Source organism: Ctenocephalides felis, unplaced genomic scaffold, assembly GCF_003426905.1.
Source record: "Ctenocephalides felis isolate EL2017-DRISC unplaced genomic scaffold, ASM342690v1 CF-g0.4_SCAFFOLD_03572, whole genome shotgun sequence".
NCBI lineage: Eukaryota > Metazoa > Arthropoda > Insecta > Siphonaptera > Pulicidae > Ctenocephalides > Ctenocephalides felis.
The window spans coordinates 43,861,815-43,882,102 of record NW_020539726.1 but is presented as its reverse complement, the minus strand read 5'-3'; the positions used below and the strand labels follow the sequence as shown (position 1 = coordinate 43,882,102).

Here is a 20,288-nt window from a genome sequence, read left to right as displayed (position 1 = left end):
AAAAACATTCAATTTGTGATGATTGGGAGAAAATGTGATTAGTTTTTGGCAAAGACAGGTCCCGCCATTTCGAAGACATAGAGCTAAATGTGCAAAAAATGGCAATTTTTGAGTGAACTAAGCGTCCGATTTGAATGATCTAAAAAACTTTCTGCTTGTATTGACAAAACAATTGCTTTTGAGGATAAAAAATTATTACATCTTTTTTTATTTTCCATAAAATATTGTGTAATTTTAGATTAAAAATCCAAAAAATTGCCCAGGCTAAGCACAGTCTAAGCGCAACTCTAGTACAAATGTTTACCCAAGCGCGTTTAGACTGTTTATGTATGTAGCACTTTTCCAATTTTGTGAAAACTAATGAAAAATGTGAAAATGTCGCCAAGCTAAGAACAGTATAAGTGAAAATGTCGCACAGAATTATTTGCAAATGCATTTAGACTGTGACTATACGGTAGCACTTTTTCAATTTTGTGCAAATTGGACAATTATTTCTTTTTGAAATTGAATTCGAAATGAAATGACGATTGTTAATGTTCTGGAGATTAAACTGTATTGATTTATGATTTACATTTGATTTGCTCAGACATAACAAGATAGCAAAACTAATGAAAGTTACAGTATTTGTAATAATATATTTGAAAACGTTTAAAACTTCTCGAATATTTCATTACGGCACGAAAAGTTCCAGCAATTTGCCTTAAGGCACAATGCCATACACCACTAGTTAATTCATTAAATTGGAAATTTAGCAGTAAATTCTATTTATTCACTTTTTTTATTTATGATTTATTGGCTTTATGAACTAGTACATTAGCCATATACTAAATTACATGATATCTACACTATCTTTAAAGTCTAGCTTACGTGATATCATTGTTTTATGTATATTTCATTTTAGTTTTATATTATTAGATTTGATGTAAGTATAAAGAGCACCGTATAATCTTGTATCTGGCAGCACTGTTATAAAATTAATTGGAAGGGAGATTTTTTGTTTGATTATTTCCTCCCATAGTTTTTGTCTGCCCTTTTCCCTACACTCCATGACATTCACTTACTCACCTCTTTATCAATTCAATTCTATATATTTTTTTTTTCTTTATTGATTTTTTTTATTAACGTTGTATTTTTATTTATCTGGTTATTTATTAATTTATTATTATTTATCTGTTTATCAATTTATTTATCTATATCTATTATTATACCATAAGTCTTTTCCTCCAGGTGAGGATTATGTCGGAGCCCTCCGAAGTGCCCCCGTTCTGGAGCAGCCGTTTCTTGTCACATCTGATCCCGTCCAGGCTCTACGACGAAGTCGATGGCGGTTATCAGAATGAGACCAGGACGCAGACTTTTAGGGATAGTTGGCATCCTAGGTTCGAACAACCTGCCAGGGATTATGTGGCTTTCAGGAGGAAGTTGGAGGAGTCTAATGTCGCACTGGAGAATATTGTCGTTAGGAAGAAGGATGATGGTGGTTGTTCAGGAGGGAACGAGAATACAGGTGAGGGGAATGGATTTTGATATATTCTTTAGAATCATATTTTACTTTTTCTTCATTTTTTATTTTACTTTACTTTATTCTTCTCGTCTTCTATATTTGTAGTTTATGGCTTTATTCATTATTCTCTGTATGTCATTTAGGTTTGCTTTAGTTGTTTGGCTCTATAATATTATTCCATATAAAATTATAGGTATTATTGCGTTTTAAGAATTAGTATTTTATTTTTGGGTGGATCCTTTTCAATGCCCCTGTTAATGTTCCTATCTTTCTTTTTATTTTGTTTATATGTTCTGTCCATGTCAGTTTTCATTTATTATCAGTCCTAAGTATTTTATGCTTTCCACTTCCTCTTTTTCTCTATTATTTACTTTAATTTTTAACTTCCCGAAGGAGAAGTTTATGTTTTCATCAAAAAGTCCGATTCGCTAATTTTATGTTTTCTCGGCGTTTCAAGCCATTCTGAATCGAATGAGACCAAATTTAAGGGAAAAGTATGTGTGTGTGTGAACAGATTTTTTGCCGTAAATCGACGTTTTCTCAAAAACGGCTGGACCGATTTCAAAAATTTAAAAGCCATTCGATGTATCTCGATGAGGACTATCGTTTGTCAGTTTTGTGCGACGATCGGCCAAGCCGTTTCTTTGTAAATAGCAGAAATGTGAAAAAATTTTCGTCCACGTTTTAGCCCGCAATTCCAAATCGATTTTGAAAATTCAAAAACCATTCGATAGATATTGGTTGGGAATCGTGCTGCTTAGTATTTGGTAAAGATCGGCCGGGCCGTTTTCTTGTAATGAACTGTTAAAAAAAAAAATTTCGACGATTTTCGTGATTTTTTTGACGGTAGATACCATAGTCCTGTAGATCACACTAAAATATTACGGTTCTACGACAGCTTGTTTAGCTTTAAAATTTCGTCTAAGTTTGCAAAAATTAATATCTTTTTTTGGCATTTGTCAAAATTAGACCTTTGATCGACGTTTTCTCAAAAACGCCTGAACCGATTTCAGAAATTTAAAAGCCATTTGATGTAACTCAATGAGGACTAAAGTTTGTCAGTTTTATGAGATGATCTGCCGAGCCGTTTCTTTGTAATTTGAAAAAGAGTGTTAAACTTTTCGTCCACATTTAAGTTCAAACTACCGAATCGATTTTAAAAAATCAAAAACTGTTCGAAAGATATTAGTTGGGAATGATACTGATTAGTTTTAGGTGAAAATCTACCGAGCCGTTTTCTTGTAATTAACTGTAAAACTGTAAAGCCTACCGTTTTCTTGTAATTAATGTTGAAAACAAAATGTAAGCCGATTTTTATGGAACTTTTTTTTGGGATATATATCATGGTCTTATAGAACATACTGAAATATTACGGCCTTACAACAAGTAGTATAATTTTAAAAATTTATCAAAATTTGAGAAAATGAGTAGTTTTTTTGACGTTTGTTAGAATTAAAATTAGACATAAATTAAATGAACATACTAAACTATTATAGTCCTACGGTAACTGGTTCAATTATAAAAATTGTTGAATTTTGAAAATTTGGTTTTAGAAAATACTCCGAGTTAACGTGTTTGTTCGTTTTTAATTATGTGTAATATATCTACTCGGAATACTTTTAATCGCTCATAAATTAATTTATTTTTATTGATTAAGTCAATTATTTACGCATATCGGGAAGTTCGTGTAACTTGCCTCAAGGCTAAATACCAATACCAACTAGTTTTATTTATTTTTTAGCCGTCGGTACCGTAAAAGTCCGCAATCTTGACTACCACAAAGATGTCATCATCCGGTACACCACAGACGGATGGAAAACATACAAAGACGAAACGTGCAGGTAATAACAGAACATCCAATTCCGATCCAAAAAATCAGTTTTATATTTCTCCAAATAAAATATTAAATTCATTCTTTCCAGCCATGTCCCCACATCAGCATCTGCCAAGACAGGACCATCGTCCGCTTCCATTTGCACGACACTTTTAGGTTCGAGTTGCTTCTGCCGACGGTTGCAAAATCAGGCAACCCTTCAGCTGAGAAATCAGGCAACACTAATATCTCTACTCAATTGGCTAGAATGACTCTTGGTGATGATAGAAATCTGAAGAATTCTGATACTGGAGTCGTGTTTTGCGACCGAGTCGAATTCTGTTTGAGGTTCAGGTGTGCAGGAGGAGAGTACTGGGACAACAATAGTGGAAGGAATTACGTGATACAGAGGAGACAGCAGAATGTAAGAGATGATGAAACCAGGAATTCTTGATTGTTGTGATTAAACTCCTGTTTCCATTTATCCTATGTCTATTACCATCATTGTTTTCTTTTCCCAGGTGATAACAATGAATAAATTAGCGGATAGTCCGAAGGCTTCGGACAAAGTTCGAGAGGCGACTTACGCTTCCATGAATGGGGGCTCTTGGAGCGAGTTTGCTAGTTGGCAGCACCTCGACAATAATTGTCCATATTGGTGACCGAGATAGTTGAAAAGCGAGACCGGTCAATTATTTATTAATACCATTTGGAGATGAAGTAGGCGATGTGGAGGCCCCTTTATTGTAAAGTAAGTTTACAGAAAATGGAAGTAAAAAGTGGGAGTAGAATTTCTTTTTAGAAAAGTATGAATTTGATTGCAAATGCCTGAGTAAATCCAGTTGACTTGGTACTTATTCAGTAGACTAGGTGCATTTTCAGAATGGGCAAATATTGCCACCATTCCTGGTATGAAATATTGAGAATTTATCACATTGCTAAAATTTATCCTATTTATCCGATTGAACGGTTATTTATACAATTGTTTAAATTTATTTAGCCTGAGTATTTACTCAAAAAGATTAATTATCGAGTTATCTGTAAGTTTTTATCAAGCTGTCCAATTAATTATCTAATTGCCTGAGTATTTATTACTTCTGGATAAATCTGAGTGCCTGTTTAGTTGCCTAAGTACTTACTTAGATGCCTGAAGTCTTGTTTCTTCATTTATCCTTAATATTGCTTATTTATTACATTACCTGAAATAACTGGTTATTTTTCAGATTGCCTAGATATTTGTCCAGTTTCCTGATTTTTAACTAGTTACTGATTTATATCTAATTGCTTGAATATTTCTGCAGTCACCTGATACATTATCTGAATCAATTGGTTATTTTTTAGGTCGCCTTGATATTTTTCCAGTTCCCTAAATATTTAATTAGTTGCTGATTTATATTTATTTTCCTGAATATTTCTGCAGTCATCTGGATGTATTCCAAGTTGTCGGATTACTCATGTAGTTATCCATTATTTTACTTATGTAGTTAACCATCAGAGTATATAACGAGTTGTCTGAAGATTTTTCCATTTCCCTGAACATGTTTTCCTCCAGTTGCATTTATATTTTTTTAAGTTGCCTGAATATTTAACCAATAGCTTGAATATGCCTCTAGTTGCCTGGATATTTTTAGTTGTCTGGATATATCTATTTGCCTGAATATTTCTGCAGTCACCTGCATAGTTTTCAAGTTTCCTGATTATTCATGCAGTTAATCCATTAATTTATTCAGTTACCTGAGTATATTACGAGTTGCTTGAAAATTTTTCCAGTTGCCTGAATATTTAACCAGTAGCTTGAATATGCCTCTAGTTGCCTGAATATATTTTAGTTGTCTGAATATATCTATTTGCCTGAATATTTCTGCCCGGGATATTTTTCAAGTTGCCTGATTATTCATACAGTTGTCCAATTAATTGCCTCATAATTTAGCGAATTACCTGAGTATTTGGAAATTATTTTTGTATTTAGAAGAATTTTTAGTACTTGGCCTAAAATTCAGGAATTGCCTGAATATTTAGGAGTTTATTTTGTGTTTAGCAAATTTCCTAAGTTTTTAGCGAATTGACCTAGAATTTAGCGAATTGCCTGAGTATTTGGAATTTTTGTATTTAGAGGATTTCCTGAGTACTTAGCCAAATTTTGTTTTTTGCGGATTATTTTGTGTTTAGCAAACTTCCTAAGTATTTAGCGAATTGCCATAGAAATTAGGGAATTGCCGGAGTATTTGGGAATTATTTTTGTATTTAGAGGATTTCCTGAGAACTTGAAGAATTACCTGACTACGTGAGGAATTAGAATTTAGCGAATTGCCTGAGTGACTAGACGAAGCATTTGGAAATTATTCAATTATTCAAATTGATTGAATTTATCGATTTTCCTGAGTATTTATTTAGGGCATCATTTTTGTATTTGGCAAACTCCCATTCTAGAATTTAGCGAATTGCCTGAATATATGGCGAATTGCCTGAATATTTAGCGAATTGCCTGACTAACTAGATGAAGTATTTGGTAATTATTCATGTATTTAGCGAATTGCCTGAGTATTTAGGGCATCATTTTTGTATTTGGCAAACTTTCATTCAGCGATTTCACCTAAAAATTATCGAATTGCCTGAGTACATAGCGAATTGCTTGAAGTACTTAGTCGAAGTATTTGGAAATTATTTATATATTTTGCAAATTATTTATATATTTAAAAAATTCAACGAGTATTTGGGGCAACATTTTTGTATTCGGCAAACTTTCTAAGTATTCATTAGTGGTTTCCCCAAGAATTCAGCGAATTGCCTGAGTATTTATTGGATTGCCTGAGTTTATATAATAATAATAATTTTTATTTACGGAATTATTTTTGTATGTAAGAAATTTACTGAGGATTTAACGACTTGTTCAAGAAATTATTTATGCAATTTCTTGATTATTTATTAAGTTGTCCAACTATTTATTCAGTTAACGAGTATTTAGATTAGCTGAGTGTTTGGGTTTTTACCTGAATATCCAACCAGTCGCCTGATTGTTCATCTGTTGTTTTTCACTTGCCTGATTGTTCATCACATCTACATAAATCTTATTAATTTATCTAGTTATCTCAGTGCTGAGATCTTATTACCCTGAATATCTCAAAAACTAATATTTAATATTGCCTGAAATATTTAACCAGCTACCTGAGAATTTATCATACTTCTACACATAATTAGACATTCTACATTTATATGTACTATTTTTTTTGTTTTTCAGAACTTATAAATTGAACATAAAACGAAGAAATAAGAAAGAAGATTGTGAATTCAAAGTGCCACTCGATATAAAAAATATATTTATAAAATGTTGAATAATTCAAAGTCTACGTTAACACGAGTCGATATTAATAAATATAATTAATGAACTAGTCTTAATAAGAAGTGAAATATATATAAATAAAAATAGTGCTATAACAATAACAACGTGAACTTCCTTGTGAGCTGTGATAATTATAATGTGAACTTTTGTATATATATATATATATATATATATATATATATATTATATTTTATATTTTACATATTAAAATAGCTGGTCAAGCCCCCTTGAAGTAAAACTAGATTTACCATACTATTTATCCTAATTTATAATTTGTTATTCCTACTGGATTTGTGTAAAAATTAATTTTGTAACATTTTACATTTAATAATTAATTTTATAAATTTTTTATATGGTATCGGTATTTATATTTCACATTTTTATTCTATGTGTAAGTAAATTTTTATGATATTATAAATTAGGTCATTCCTCGGGTGCAATTATAATAAAAATACATATTAATTTTTATGATGGTACAAAATTTGTTATCGATATTTAATTATATAATGAAGACTTTGATTTGTACCTGTCGAGCATCATTTGTTATTACATGTTACTTTTATTTTATTGTAGTCATTAAAATATTATATTTTTAGTGTAAGATTTTATATTTTAAGTGTAGGATTATGCCATATCGTTTTCAATATGCAAAGACTGAATTTTAAATACATATATGGATATATTTTTAATTGGGGTTTTATTTTTTTAAGTCAAACTTCTAATGAGACTTCTTACAAAGGTTGCATTAAACGAGTAAATAGAAAAAGACCAAGTGAGAATTGTTTGTTGAAAATGCTGAAAATATTTTAAGTTGTGTTAAAATTGTGTTGTAGATACTCTGAAAATTTTAGAGATTGCCTGAAAATATTTTGCTATTTTTCAAGATTTATATTTAATATATACAAGTATGAATACTTTTATATTAATATGTATATAAAAGATTACATTTTATATTAGTTTTTTAGTGTAAAACTGACTAAATTATTATTTTAATAATAATATAAAATTACTATTCTATTCTAATTCTCTTATAGTCTCCTGTTTCACACTACTACTTGGCAAAGCTCCAACTTCCTTCAGCAAATCCATTTTATTGTTGAAGTATTCCCTAAACCACTCGATGTGATTAATCTTCTCCTGCACCGTCAAATAAGGATTCTTCGACAAACCCACACAAACCAATTCCATAAAATGTCTAACCGGTCCTTTCTCCGGACACCATCCCTCCAAATGTTTATCCATAAACACATGCTCTGTAAAACAAACACCATGTTCCTCCAAACCTTGTTCATTATCGATAGGAAACTTCCACAACTTTCCTTGCTCCGTCCACAAAATCATCTTTTGGAAATAGTTTTCAGGCGGCTGCATCACTGCTAGTTTCAATTCCCGTTGAGTAAGTGCTTCGGTTGTGTATAAAAGATTCTCACAATTGTATTGGGCATCTTTTTGGAATATGTTTAAACCGACACCACCGAATAGTTCTACACGGTTGCCTGCACGTGGTGTGTGTTTTCTGGTGGAACGTTTGTCTTTGTATTGCTTGACTTGTTTGTTGTTAAGGGTTTTTTGGACGTACTGGGCACGGGTTGTGGGGATTTCTTGCTTTTTAGATCTATCTATCTTCATGCCTACGATTAAGTCTGTTAGATTTGTCATTGTGGTTTCTTCTTGATGTTTGTGGAGTAATAGTTTTGCTAGTAGTTCTGATTCGGTGTGTTGTACATCACCACCTACATGCTCAGCGACTTCTTTAGTAGCCTTTACAATTTCAGTTGTTAAATCTTCAGGTAAGGCTTTGGTTTTTTCTTTTATGTCTTTCTTTTTAAATACTCTAGGAGTAGCTTTAGCGAATAGTTCCATTTCAGGTTTTTTGGGTGCTTCATCTAACATAGCTTGTAGTAAAGATTTTAATTTTTCTTTTGAGTCATTACCTTTATTATCACAAAACTTTCTGTGAGATAACCTCAAATTTTGCAAAGCACTTTTGCATGCATTTTCAAGTAACAGAACTTTATTCATGGTGAAATAATTATTTATTAACTTACTTTCAATATTAACTGATTAATTACAGCCAATATATATGCATTTACATATAATTTAAATTAAATAACTTGACATTTCGTTTGTGGGCAAGTGCATGGTTGCCAATGAAATGTAATTGAAGGTTAGGTAGTTTTGATTCAAAATTTTAATTGTAGAAATAAGATAATTTTAGCAAATTTTACATAAATTGAGGTAAATAACAAAAGTAATAATTATGTTTTGAGTTGCAATCAATATTTAAAAAGTTTACAACCAAATGTACCAAATGTTTCAATCAACTTACAGGCAGAATACAAATTTAAATACTATTTTAGTAAATAGTAACACAACAATTATGATTATACACAACAATTGTGATTGTAAACTAATAAATATTAAGCAACATGTATTATTTATGCTTCCTGAATGTTCTAAATAAAGTTTTAATAATAAGTTAATTTACCTTCATGACGTTTATCATACAGCATGCAGCAATGCACTATTTAAAGATTCTAGAAAGCCCACAATAACACTAATTAACACTAACAATGATACAATAAATTAAATCAACACTTTAATTCTATATTAATGTAAATTTATTAATAACACAACATTTTCAAAACTTTTTGTTGTGATATTTTGAACATGGCGCGACATATTGGTTTCGCCCAGTGGTTCTTAACTTTTAACCCCAAATAATTATTGTGATATTCCAAAACCATATTGACACTGTACTGTTCAAGTATTCAATTATAAATTAAATTAAAATATATAATTATTCATATTTATATTTTCAATAATCACTTATAAAAGTTTGAAATAATATTTTTATATTTGAAAAACGTTTGAGAATCTCTACTCCAGTATGAACTTGTTCACAAATCGCTTGTCAATGGCGGCTTCTCCATTGTATTGAAATTTACGCTTGTAGTGCTATTTCTTGTGTAGTAAAATGGTAATAATTAATGAATTACATAGTAAAACTTAAGATTTACGTTAAAGAAATGTAGTAGAGTAGTAGTGCGTAAAAATTTGTGCGTATTTTTAATACTCGAGACACCCGTATTTATAATTATACAAGGTGTTACGTGGAGACATATACAAGCGTCCTAATGCAGATATATATTTATATATACATATATATCTCGATTAAATGCACAATCAATATTGGCTAAAAATACTTGTTGCAATAGCTAAAATTATATATACATCAAGTTTTTATTAGTAGTGTTGAAAGTTCTTTTAATGATGACATTATGGATGCAACTCTAAATGTTTTTTCCACTTGTAGATTATATTGATATAAAGCTGAATTGAAGTAAATAAAATCATGGCGAGCCCTTCGCCCCAAAGCAGCCCTATGCCGCCTCCTCAGGTAAATGATAAATTATATATATAAAAAGATCTTAAAATAATAAATGGTTAGGAAATTTCTAGATGGTAATGAATTACTTGTTAGTTTACACATATACAGTAGAACCTCAATTAACCAGACTAATTGTTGTCGATAGAGGCATCCGGATAATCGAAAGTATGAAGAATAATGTTGTGTTTTTATTAAAAATAACAAATACATACATAGATATCAACAAAAATAATGTTTATTAAGAAATTGAAACTTTGTTATGTATGTACATATATTTTTCTTAGATTACATTACATACATATACTAAACGCAGAATTAATCATGCAAAAAATTACAATTGTAGGTATGTACATGCATATAAATTAGTCACTGTTGGTAGTCCAGATAATCGCAAATCCGTATAACCGAGGTCTGAATAATCGAGGTTCTGCTGTAATTGTTTTATATTGATAAAACTATTTTGTGCTTCGACAATTGTAATTTTCATATTTAAGTAGCTTATGCTTAGTTTGAAGCACTAATTCAAGCTAAATGTTTGTTATAATAATATGTTCTATTGTTGGTTTAATCCAAGAGAATATATACAATGTCTTTTATGTATAAATATATATTTTTTATATTATTTTACCGGGCAATGTTGAGGGAATTGGAATGAGCCTCCCGGGTTCAGATATTATATAGAGTTTTAGATAATAATAATATCTTATGCATATAATATTTACGGATGGATTTTAACTAGAACTAATAAATTTCTATTCTATTTTATTCTTAATAAAAGGGTTGAAAGTTTCAATAAGTTACAAAATTAAAGTAACTCGTACAGCAGTATAATTCCATTTTTAATATAGAAAATTATCCAATTAAAATAAAACTTTCTATCTGAATATACATTATACAAATATTATTTATGAATAAAGAATTTGAAATAATATTTTTGCCTTATTCTTGGCACGAAGAATCTTTGTTTGATTAATTATTTTATTAAGACAATCATGTTAATATCTTTTATGAAAAAAACGTATTTAAGTAGTTCAGTTGATTTTACCAGACTTCTGTCGAGTTTTTAAAATTTTAATAAATAAATTTAATAAAAATTGAATTGAATTGATAATCTTATGCAATTTTTAAGGAATCTTATGAACTTAATGATCATTATATAAATTATTATCATACATGATAAATTGATGAAGTTTGTTCATTTTTATTTAATATAAAATACAGAAATAACATTTTCATATACTGGAGAGCATTTCCATAAATATCTTTTTTGTTCAATTTTATGGTTGTGCTTACAATGTCTGTATTAATGCTTCGAGTTATTTATTTTGATAATTAAGTGGTTTTAATTAAAAATCAATACTTAACAATTGAATGATGATTTTATTAGAAATCGATATTTTTTGTACACTTTTGTTTTTGTATATAAACTCATAACATGCTCAATCTAACTTGGAGCTAATTTGCTCCATATACATTATAATTTAATTATATATACATTACATTACTTAGTACATCATACAATTTTTATTATATTTTTTTTTTTACCAGGCTCCAAGTCCTATGGGACCACCCTCACAAAGTCCGGCACCACCGCCTTCTCCTCACAGTCCTTACAGCCAAGGTCCTCCACCACCGCAGCAACAACAGCAGCAAGGTCCTCCGCAACAGCAAGGACCTCCACCACAACAAATGGGTCCTAATGGAATGGGACCACAAGGGCCTCCTCCGAATGGAGGACATATGGTTCCACCACATCCACAACAGTTCGGAGCTCCTCAGCATCCTAATATGCCACCAGGTAAAAATAACAGAGTTATAAATTGACAAATAAATAACCGATATTGTTTATATATATATATATATATATATATACTAGATGACCCGTCAGATGTTGTCCTGTACCAACGTCTACAATTCAAAAGTTTCAAATTTTTTAATATCCTATTTGATGTCCTGCCTCTGTGATTCATTTATGGTCTTAGCATAAGCAGTATACACTTCAGAACAAAATAATACAATATCTGCGGTAAAAGAACAATATAACATTTGATTTTACCACACAACATAATTGTTTCAACAATTCAGTCTATAATTTTCATAATCTTGTATGAAATGTTAGTTGCTTTTTGGCAATTATAATTTTCAAAGTACATTTTTCTTACTAATAATTTAATAAACATTATTGTTTATGTTCAAATCTTAGGCAAACTAATTTGTAAAATCTAGTTCATATGGTGCACTCTTCAATCTGAGATTAATTAAATTTACTAAATATTTGTTTATATTGTAAAATAATTTAGTAAAGTTAACCAAAATGTAACATGCATAAGTTTAAATAAATAATGTATATGCAATTTTAGACTTGCTGCGTTATTTATTAAACTGAATTCTATAATCTGCCAAACATATGAACTGTATCTTATATTATTTTAATTTCTCGCACATCTCAGCTGCTTTTTGGCAATACTAAAATGTAGACATTACATTTTTCTTGTATATTATATCCTAATATTATCCAGGCTCTTAATTTCAACTAAATTTAAATTTCAAGTAAATTGACATTTCTAGCAGATGACAGATGTTTCCAATGTCAAACAATGATAAGTGTTTTTTTTGTGATTTTTGCCGTTTATTTCTACAATATTACTATAGTTTTATGGTTCATTAAATCTTAAAAATCTCGTTTGACATAATCTAAAAAGAATTATCAAAATGCAAATAACCGTTCAGGAGAAGTAATCAAATCATACGTCTGTACAGAATAATTTTATATATAAGAAATTTTATTTGAATAAGATAATAGTATTCTGTATAAAATTGTAGTTGTTTTTTTATGATTTTTAAATTGATGTTCTTTTACAATCATATTGGTAACAAAATTGAAGAAATGTATTTACCTATATATTTTATAATTTTTATTATAATTACAGGTCATCCTGGTGGTCCAATGGGTCCAGGACAACCTCATCCTGGAATACACGGAATGCCGCCTCAGGGACCACCTATGGGCTATCATCCGATGCCTCAACATCCTAATCAGGTAATTACATGCTAAAAATACATTAATAGTAAAATATGATCTAATAAATACAACATTAAAATATTCAATAACAATTATAGAAATTTAATATTATATTTTTGAAATTAACAGATGACTGGCAACAGTTCAGTACAGTTGAGAGAAAATTATTATTGTCCAGAGATTTTGAGTTTTATTATTTAACTAGATGACCCGACAGACGTTGTCCTGTACCCATGTCTACAATTTTTTAATATAATATACTAATATTTACCGTTAACCTAAAAATAATAATTACTGTTTTTCAAATTACTCTTCACACCAAAATGCGTATACATTTTACAATGGAAGCGATGTTAAATGTAGAACTGCTTTAAATAAAATAATGAATCTCAATTCCTACACTATATTGGTAATTGAAGTCTTTTAAACGGTATTGGACCCGGTCCTGATTAATACTTAATTTCATATTTTAAGTGAATTAATTTGTCATATCCTGTTTATGTGTGTATCATTCAATCTGCCATACATATACTGTATTTTATTTTATTTTGATTTCTGGCACATCTCAGCTGCTTTTTGGCAATAATAATGTAGACATTTCATTCTTATTTCTTATTCATAATCATAAATTTATTATACATATTCTAACATTATCTAGGTTCATAAGTAAATTGAAATTTTTGGCAGATGATAGTTTTCATTTGATTCCAATGCAAACAGTGACATGAAAAATTTTCCATTTATTTCTACAATATTGCACATACATCCCAGTACTTTATAATCACATACATTCTAGAAAATTTCCTTAACAAACCTCAGAAAGATTTATCAAAATCCGAATAATCGTTTAGAAGGAGTATACTGTGAGTGCTTGTAATTTAATATGAACTTTATATAATAGCAATAAAGCTCAAATTGATTCTACATTTTAGTTAGGAAACGTTTGTATGTAAAAAAATAAAAGGGCTGTTTTCAGGGCTTTCCCGGCAATTTATGCGCTTACCAACACATTTTACGATTCATTTTTATATATAAGATAATTTCTTCAGCATTTAGAATTTTAGAAATGGTTAATTAGCGAAAGATTGTATTTATAAGATTGTAAATAAAATTTAAAATATTGTTGATTGAAAATCATCTTGTACACAACATATTAAAAAGTTGAGCTTAAAATATAAAAAACGTAGTGTTAAAATTCTGAAATACACCATTTATATATTTAATAACATTAAATCTTCAACTCTAATATTTCTAACTGTTTCAAGCTTTCTTTATCATTTTGTTTATTATCATTCTATAAATTACATCACCATACAATTATTATTGATTACGGCTTGCTTATGAATAAATAAATAAATAAATAGATATAATTAACCCTTCGTGAAGTTAAAAAAATGCCAATTGGCAATCAAAAATGATCATTGGACATGGACCAAATTGTCAGATATTTTAGTTTAAGATTTAGTTTTATTCTGCTTTAAAAAAAATATTTATCTATCTTTTATCTAGGGGCCAAGTCCAGGACCAATAGGTCCTCCACCTCCACAAGGACCTCCCCAAGGCCAAGGTCCGCCCATGCAACACGGCCCGCCGCCTCCGCACCACCAGCAACCGCCTCCCGGTATGCCTCCAGGACCACCAAATGCGCCACCTCAACAACAGGGACCGCCAGGACCTCCTGGGCCAGGAGGTCCACCTCAGCAACAAATGCAGGGACCACCGATGCCACCACAAGGAGGAGGTCCTATGCCTCCACAGCAGGGCGGAGGACCTCCTCCTCCTCAAGGGGGCCCTCCACCTCCGCAGGGACAGGAGAATTTGAGCGCTTTGCAGAGGACTATTGATACTATGGAGGAGAAAGGATTACAGGTAATAAATGATAGGATTTTATATATATGTATATATATAACAAAATATATATATATATATATATATATATATATATATATAACAAATGTCCTCTGAATTGATAGAATTGAATGGATAGATATTAATTTGCAAACAACACTCTTTTTTGCACTAATTTATTAAATAATAATTTTCACAAACGTTTCGAGACTAGGTTTGTCTCATCATCAGTGTGTTATAATTTAAAATTCAAAATATGGAAACCTAAATTGACATTATGTGTTATCCATTACAAGTCGTTTGATATACACATAATGCTAATTTAGGTTTACATATTTTAAATTTTAAATTATAACACACTGATGACGAGACAAACCTAGTCTCGAAATAATAATAATAATAATAATAATAATAATAATAACAAACTGCGATATGTAAATTCATGAGCAGTGATTTATATTTTTTTGTAGTATTTCTGTATTTTATATAAAAATATATGAAAACATAATTTTTGAAATAATATGTTTACTAGTAACATTTCAAATCTAATTTATTTACTGCTTTCATCATATCAATTAAAAATATTTTGTAATTAGCTATGAGCATAAATGGCTTTAATTATATTAAAGTATTTTTCTCTATTTTTCCTTTTAGGAAGATCCTCGTTATGGTCAACTTCTGGCCTTGCGTGCTAAGTACGGTCCACAAGATCCTTCAAAACAACCTTTCAGTCAGAATCAGCTCGTGCAATTAAGGTAAACATGTACTTTTCATATTATTAAACATTAAGCACGAATGAGTTTCTTGTTTGATCTCAACCTCGACCAGCATGATATCAAATTTCCACTTTTAGTTATACATATAGATTATTTATATATCACAAATATAATCCTAAGTGAAAATTGCCCTTTGCAGGCATTTCTGTCCATAAAAAAAAAATTATATAATATATAATGTAGAATATAGTATAAAAAAAAACTAGTGGTGTATTGCATCGTGCCTTAAGGCAAATTGCTGGAACTTCTCGTACCGTAATGAAATATTCGAGAAATTTTAAACGTTTTCAAATATATTATTACAAATACTGTAACTTTTATTATTTTTGCTATCTTTTGTTATATCTGAGCAAATCGAATGTAAATCAATTCAGTTCAATCTTCAGAACATTAATAATCGTCATTTCATTTCGAATTCAATTTCAAAAAAAAAAAATTGCACAAAATTGAAAAAGTGCTCCCGTATAGTCAAAAAAAGATGTAATAATTTTTTATCATCAAAAGCAATTGTTTTGTCAATACAAGCAGAAAGTTTTTTAGATCATTCGAATCGGACGCTTAGTTCACTCAAAAGCTGCCATTTTTTGCACATTTAGCTCTGTATCTTCAAAATGGCGGGAACGGTCTTTGCCAAAAACTAATCACCTCTTCTCCCATTCATTACAAATTGAATGTTTTTTAGATCATTCAAATCCGATACTCCGTTCTCTCAAAAACTCGATTTGTATTTTCTGCACTCTTTGTTCCGTATCTCTGTAACGGCTAGACCTGCCTTTGTCAAAAACTAATTAGCACATCTCCCTATCATGGGAATCGAATGATTTTTGAACCATTCAAATCGGTTGATCAGTGCGCCCAAAATCGTCGACGAAAAATTGTATCCATAAATACATACACAAACACACACACACACATTAATTTTTTCTGAGGTATACCAAAATGCTCAGAAATCTCTGAAACGTGAAGATATGAAAAAAAAATTTTTATTTTTTCGGACCATTACTATAACTTATGGGAAGTTAATAATTCATACAAATCTATTTTTTCTTCTAGAGGTCAAATAATGGCATACAGAATGTTGGCCAGGAATCAGCCGTTGAACCAGCAACTTTTGTTATCCGTCCAGGGTAAAAGACCAGATGGAGTAAATCCTCCTCAGTGCCCGACACCTCCAAGCAGTCCGTTCCAACCTGGACAGCCTGGACAACCTCCGGCACAGGTAATCATCAACAATTGAATTTGTATGTGCATTTATTTTTTACACAAAAATAGATAGATTATTTGCGCTAAATTTAATAATATATCATGTTGTTCAACATATTGCTTTACAGCAACTTGATATATGTACATATTTTAACATCTTTATTGATTGGTTAAACTACATTTTTATTTAATCTCTTTTATATTTCACATACATTTATAGTAAACAACTGATTTATCAGATAATCTTATTTAAATAGAAATTATCTACATTTTAACGTCAACATAAAATTTTGACTTTGTTTTTTTAATTGTAAGCATATTTAAATATATTGAAAATAATTTTTAAATGGTTTGATTAACCCTTTTTATTGGCACTGCTGTACATGCTAGCAAGTCATCCAAATATTTGTTACACAAAACATTTTAAGATTTTCCAGTTGATCAATCAATAAAATGTATTTAAAAATAAAACTTACAATTCCAAGAAACTAAAAGCTACATTAACAAATTAGAATAATCTGACACTGAGTTAGAAAAGTAAGTTGACATCCTGAATATCAAAAGATGGTACCAATGAGGAGTAAAATATAATTAAGAGAGCATCATAGCATTCTATAAAAGCAAAGTTTTTTTTTTTTTAATAAATACTATACCCAGCTCAAACGTCGAAGTCTAGGATAAGTTTTTGATGTCAATTTTTAACTTCCCAAAGGAGAAGTTTGTTTTCACCAAAAAATCCGGTTCGCTAATTTTATGTTTTCTCGACGTTTCAAACCATTCTGAATCCAATGAGACCAATTTTGGAAAAAGTATGCGTGTGCGTGTGCGTGTGTGTGAACAGATTTTTGGCCGTAAATCGTTGTTTTCTCAAAAACGGCTGGACCGATTTCAAAAATTTAAAAGTTGTTCGATGTATCTCGATGAGGACTATTGTTTGTCAGTTTTGCGCGACGATCGGCCATGCAGTTTCTTTATAAATCGCAGAAAGTGAAAAATATTTCGTCCACGTCTTAGCCCGCAATTCTGAATCGATTTTGAAAATTCAAAAACTGTTCGAAAGATATATAAGGAAATCGACCTGATTAGTTTTTGGTAAAGATCGGCCGGGCCGTTTTCTTGTAATAGTGTAAAATATTTTTTTTGACGATTTTTATGATTTTTTGCTTGACGGTAGATACCATAGTCTTATAGATCATACTAAAATATTACGGCCCTACAAGTCGTTTGACTTTAAAATTTCGTCAAAGTTTTCAAAAATTAGTACCGTTCGTACTTGCCTCAAGGTAAAATACCAATACCAACTAGTTTTTTAATGTCGTCCATAGACGACGCCTGTATCGAAAGGGTTAATGAAACCATTTAAAAAATCTACAGCAATTTTAATATTAAAATAAAATCTATTTAAATAAAATATTATTATTAAATTAAAATAAGTCTTATGATTTTGGTAATATGTAGTTTTATAATTTCTGTATTGGTTTATTTAGTTTGATGACATTATTCATCAAAAAATTGTACTTTCATTCTGTGACAACTTTTGTGTCTACTCGTAAAAATATTGTGGATGTCGTTTAAAAAAAAGAGTGTAAAATAATATAACCCAATATAACATTTATTTAACTATTAGATTGTCAAATATCTCCCTTCCGCTTTTTTGCTCTTGGTTTATAATACAAATGCGGAAGGGAGATATTTGACAACCTATTATAACCATTTGTGTCTCACAACCATGTCACTAACACTTTTGTCTGTCTTGTCTGTGTCCTCCTATCATCTGTCCACGTGGTGTTCCCTTTCTTGTGGGTTTTATGTGTCGTTATCCTTCACTTTCCATCGCAAAAAAGAACGGAGCTCCCCAATCGCAGCAGCAGCAGCCTCCGCCGCCTCAGCAGCAGCAGCAGCAGCCTGGTGGACCGCCGCCTCCTGGTCAGAACGATCCTTCGAGAGGCGGTCCTCCGCCTCCTCCGAATGTTGGAGGTCCGCCGCTTTCTCTTCAGCAGGGGCCTCCTCCTATGGCCCCTCAGCAGCAGCAGGGACAGGGGCCACCTCCGGGGCCTGGACAGGGACCTGGGCAGGGACCTGGGCCTGGTCAGGGGCCGCCTCCTATGCCTATGATGATGAATCAGGTAATAAGGGGAGGAGAATTTGGGAATCTGTCTAGATAAATGATTGTTGAGAATTATAAATTTGTTTATATTTTTTTGATGTCAAGGGTATTTATTATAGCACTTTGAATGTCTTAAAAAAATTATTCCCGTAGGACAAGTTATAGTAATCGCAAAAAAATCTAAAATGAAAATTTTTATATATCTTCACGTTTCAAAGGTTTCTGAATATTTTGGCATACCTTAGGAAAAAATGGATGTATGTGTGTGTGTGTGTGCGGATACAAATTTTCGTCGACGATTTCGGGAACACGGATGCAGAGATTTAAATATTTCAAAAAATATTCAATTCGTATTGATAAGGAGACGTGCTGCTTAGTTTTTGGCGCAGGCAGGTCTAACCGTTCCGAAGATATGGGGCAAAAAGTGTCAAAAACAGTAACTCAGTTTTTAAGAGAACGGAGCGTCCGATTTGAATAATTCAAAAAACATTTTACTTGTATTAACAAGATGGAGAACTGATAAAATTTTCATGATGGCAGGTCTAGCGGTTTCGGAGATCTAGTAAAAAAAGTTAAAAAAATGCCATCTGGCGGTCAAAAATGATAATTATACATATGCACATAAAATTATCAGATATTTTATACAGATTTTAATAATAAGTATGAATTTTGTTTACATTCCTATGGGTTTCGTACCAATGTTTATCCGTAAGACCACGGTGCGGCGCTTACGCGCTTAGATATTTTGTCTCTAAGCAGTTAAAGCAGTACAATTGCTTTGAAAAAAGTTCAGAATTTCCAAAATATTTCAAAATAAATTTTTCTTCAAAAAGTCCTTTTTTTCACAAAAAAGTAAATATTTGTAAAAAAATTATAGTTTCTCAAAAATCTAATTTTACAGAGTAAATTTTCAAGTAATTAAAATTAACATACATTCATTGACTGCTTGTATTTTTTTTACTCTTTCGCTGGCGATATAATCTCATTCTTTAAACAGCTGTAATATCTGTCTTGCCTAAAAATATTTTTCATTTTAATAACTTCAAAGATTTATAGAAACTATGAATAATATAGAAATAATTTCTAATTAATAAACTTACGTTTAGTACACGGCACAAATGTTTAATTTATTTTATTGTTTTCAAGGAACAGGGTAAAATATTCTTCTGATTCAGGCGTTTTTCATTAATTCAAGATTTGTACTACGATGTAACTTTAAAATGTTTATTTATTTATACCGATTTCCTTGTTGATATCGGTACGCATACAACGACAGATCTCTAT

At 30.7% G+C, this 20,288-nt stretch overlaps 2 protein-coding genes and 1 pseudogene across 2 annotated transcripts in view; 2 read left to right on the top strand and 1 right to left on the bottom strand.

Annotated features, from left to right (window-relative positions):
• The first annotated feature begins 520 nt into the window (after positions 1 to 520).
• LOC113388564 lies at positions 521 to 6,676 on the top strand (annotated as a pseudogene).
• A 995-nt stretch (positions 6,677 to 7,671) lies between these two features.
• Positions 7,672 to 8,801, bottom strand: LOC113388563 (28S ribosomal protein S31, mitochondrial-like). Its single transcript, XM_026625933.1, has one exon. It carries the CDS (start codon positions 8,677 to 8,679, stop codon positions 7,672 to 7,674), a length of 1,008 nt encoding a protein of 335 aa, XP_026481718.1. The 5' UTR covers positions 8,680 to 8,801.
• A 1,171-nt stretch (positions 8,802 to 9,972) lies between these two features.
• The window catches only part of LOC113388561 (ATP-dependent helicase brm-like), a 28,589-nt gene continuing 18,273 nt past the window's right edge, over positions 9,973 to 20,288 (top strand). Inside the window, exons 1-5 of the mRNA XM_026625932.1 lie at positions 9,973 to 10,057; positions 11,597 to 11,846; positions 12,979 to 13,088; positions 14,580 to 14,939; positions 15,573 to 15,673. Of these exons, the coding sequence (XP_026481717.1) occupies positions 10,013 to 10,057; positions 11,597 to 11,846; positions 12,979 to 13,088; positions 14,580 to 14,939; positions 15,573 to 15,673 (866 nt within the window). The 5' untranslated portion in view covers positions 9,973 to 10,012. The remainder of the gene's footprint in view (positions 10,058 to 11,596; positions 11,847 to 12,978; positions 13,089 to 14,579; positions 14,940 to 15,572; positions 15,674 to 20,288) is intronic.

What these genes read in the sequence shown, in the direction of transcription:
- LOC113388563 (XM_026625933.1), bottom strand. Translation starts at nt 8,679, where the DNA reads ATGAATAAAGTTCTGTTACTTGAAAATGCATGCAAAAGTGCTTTGCAA.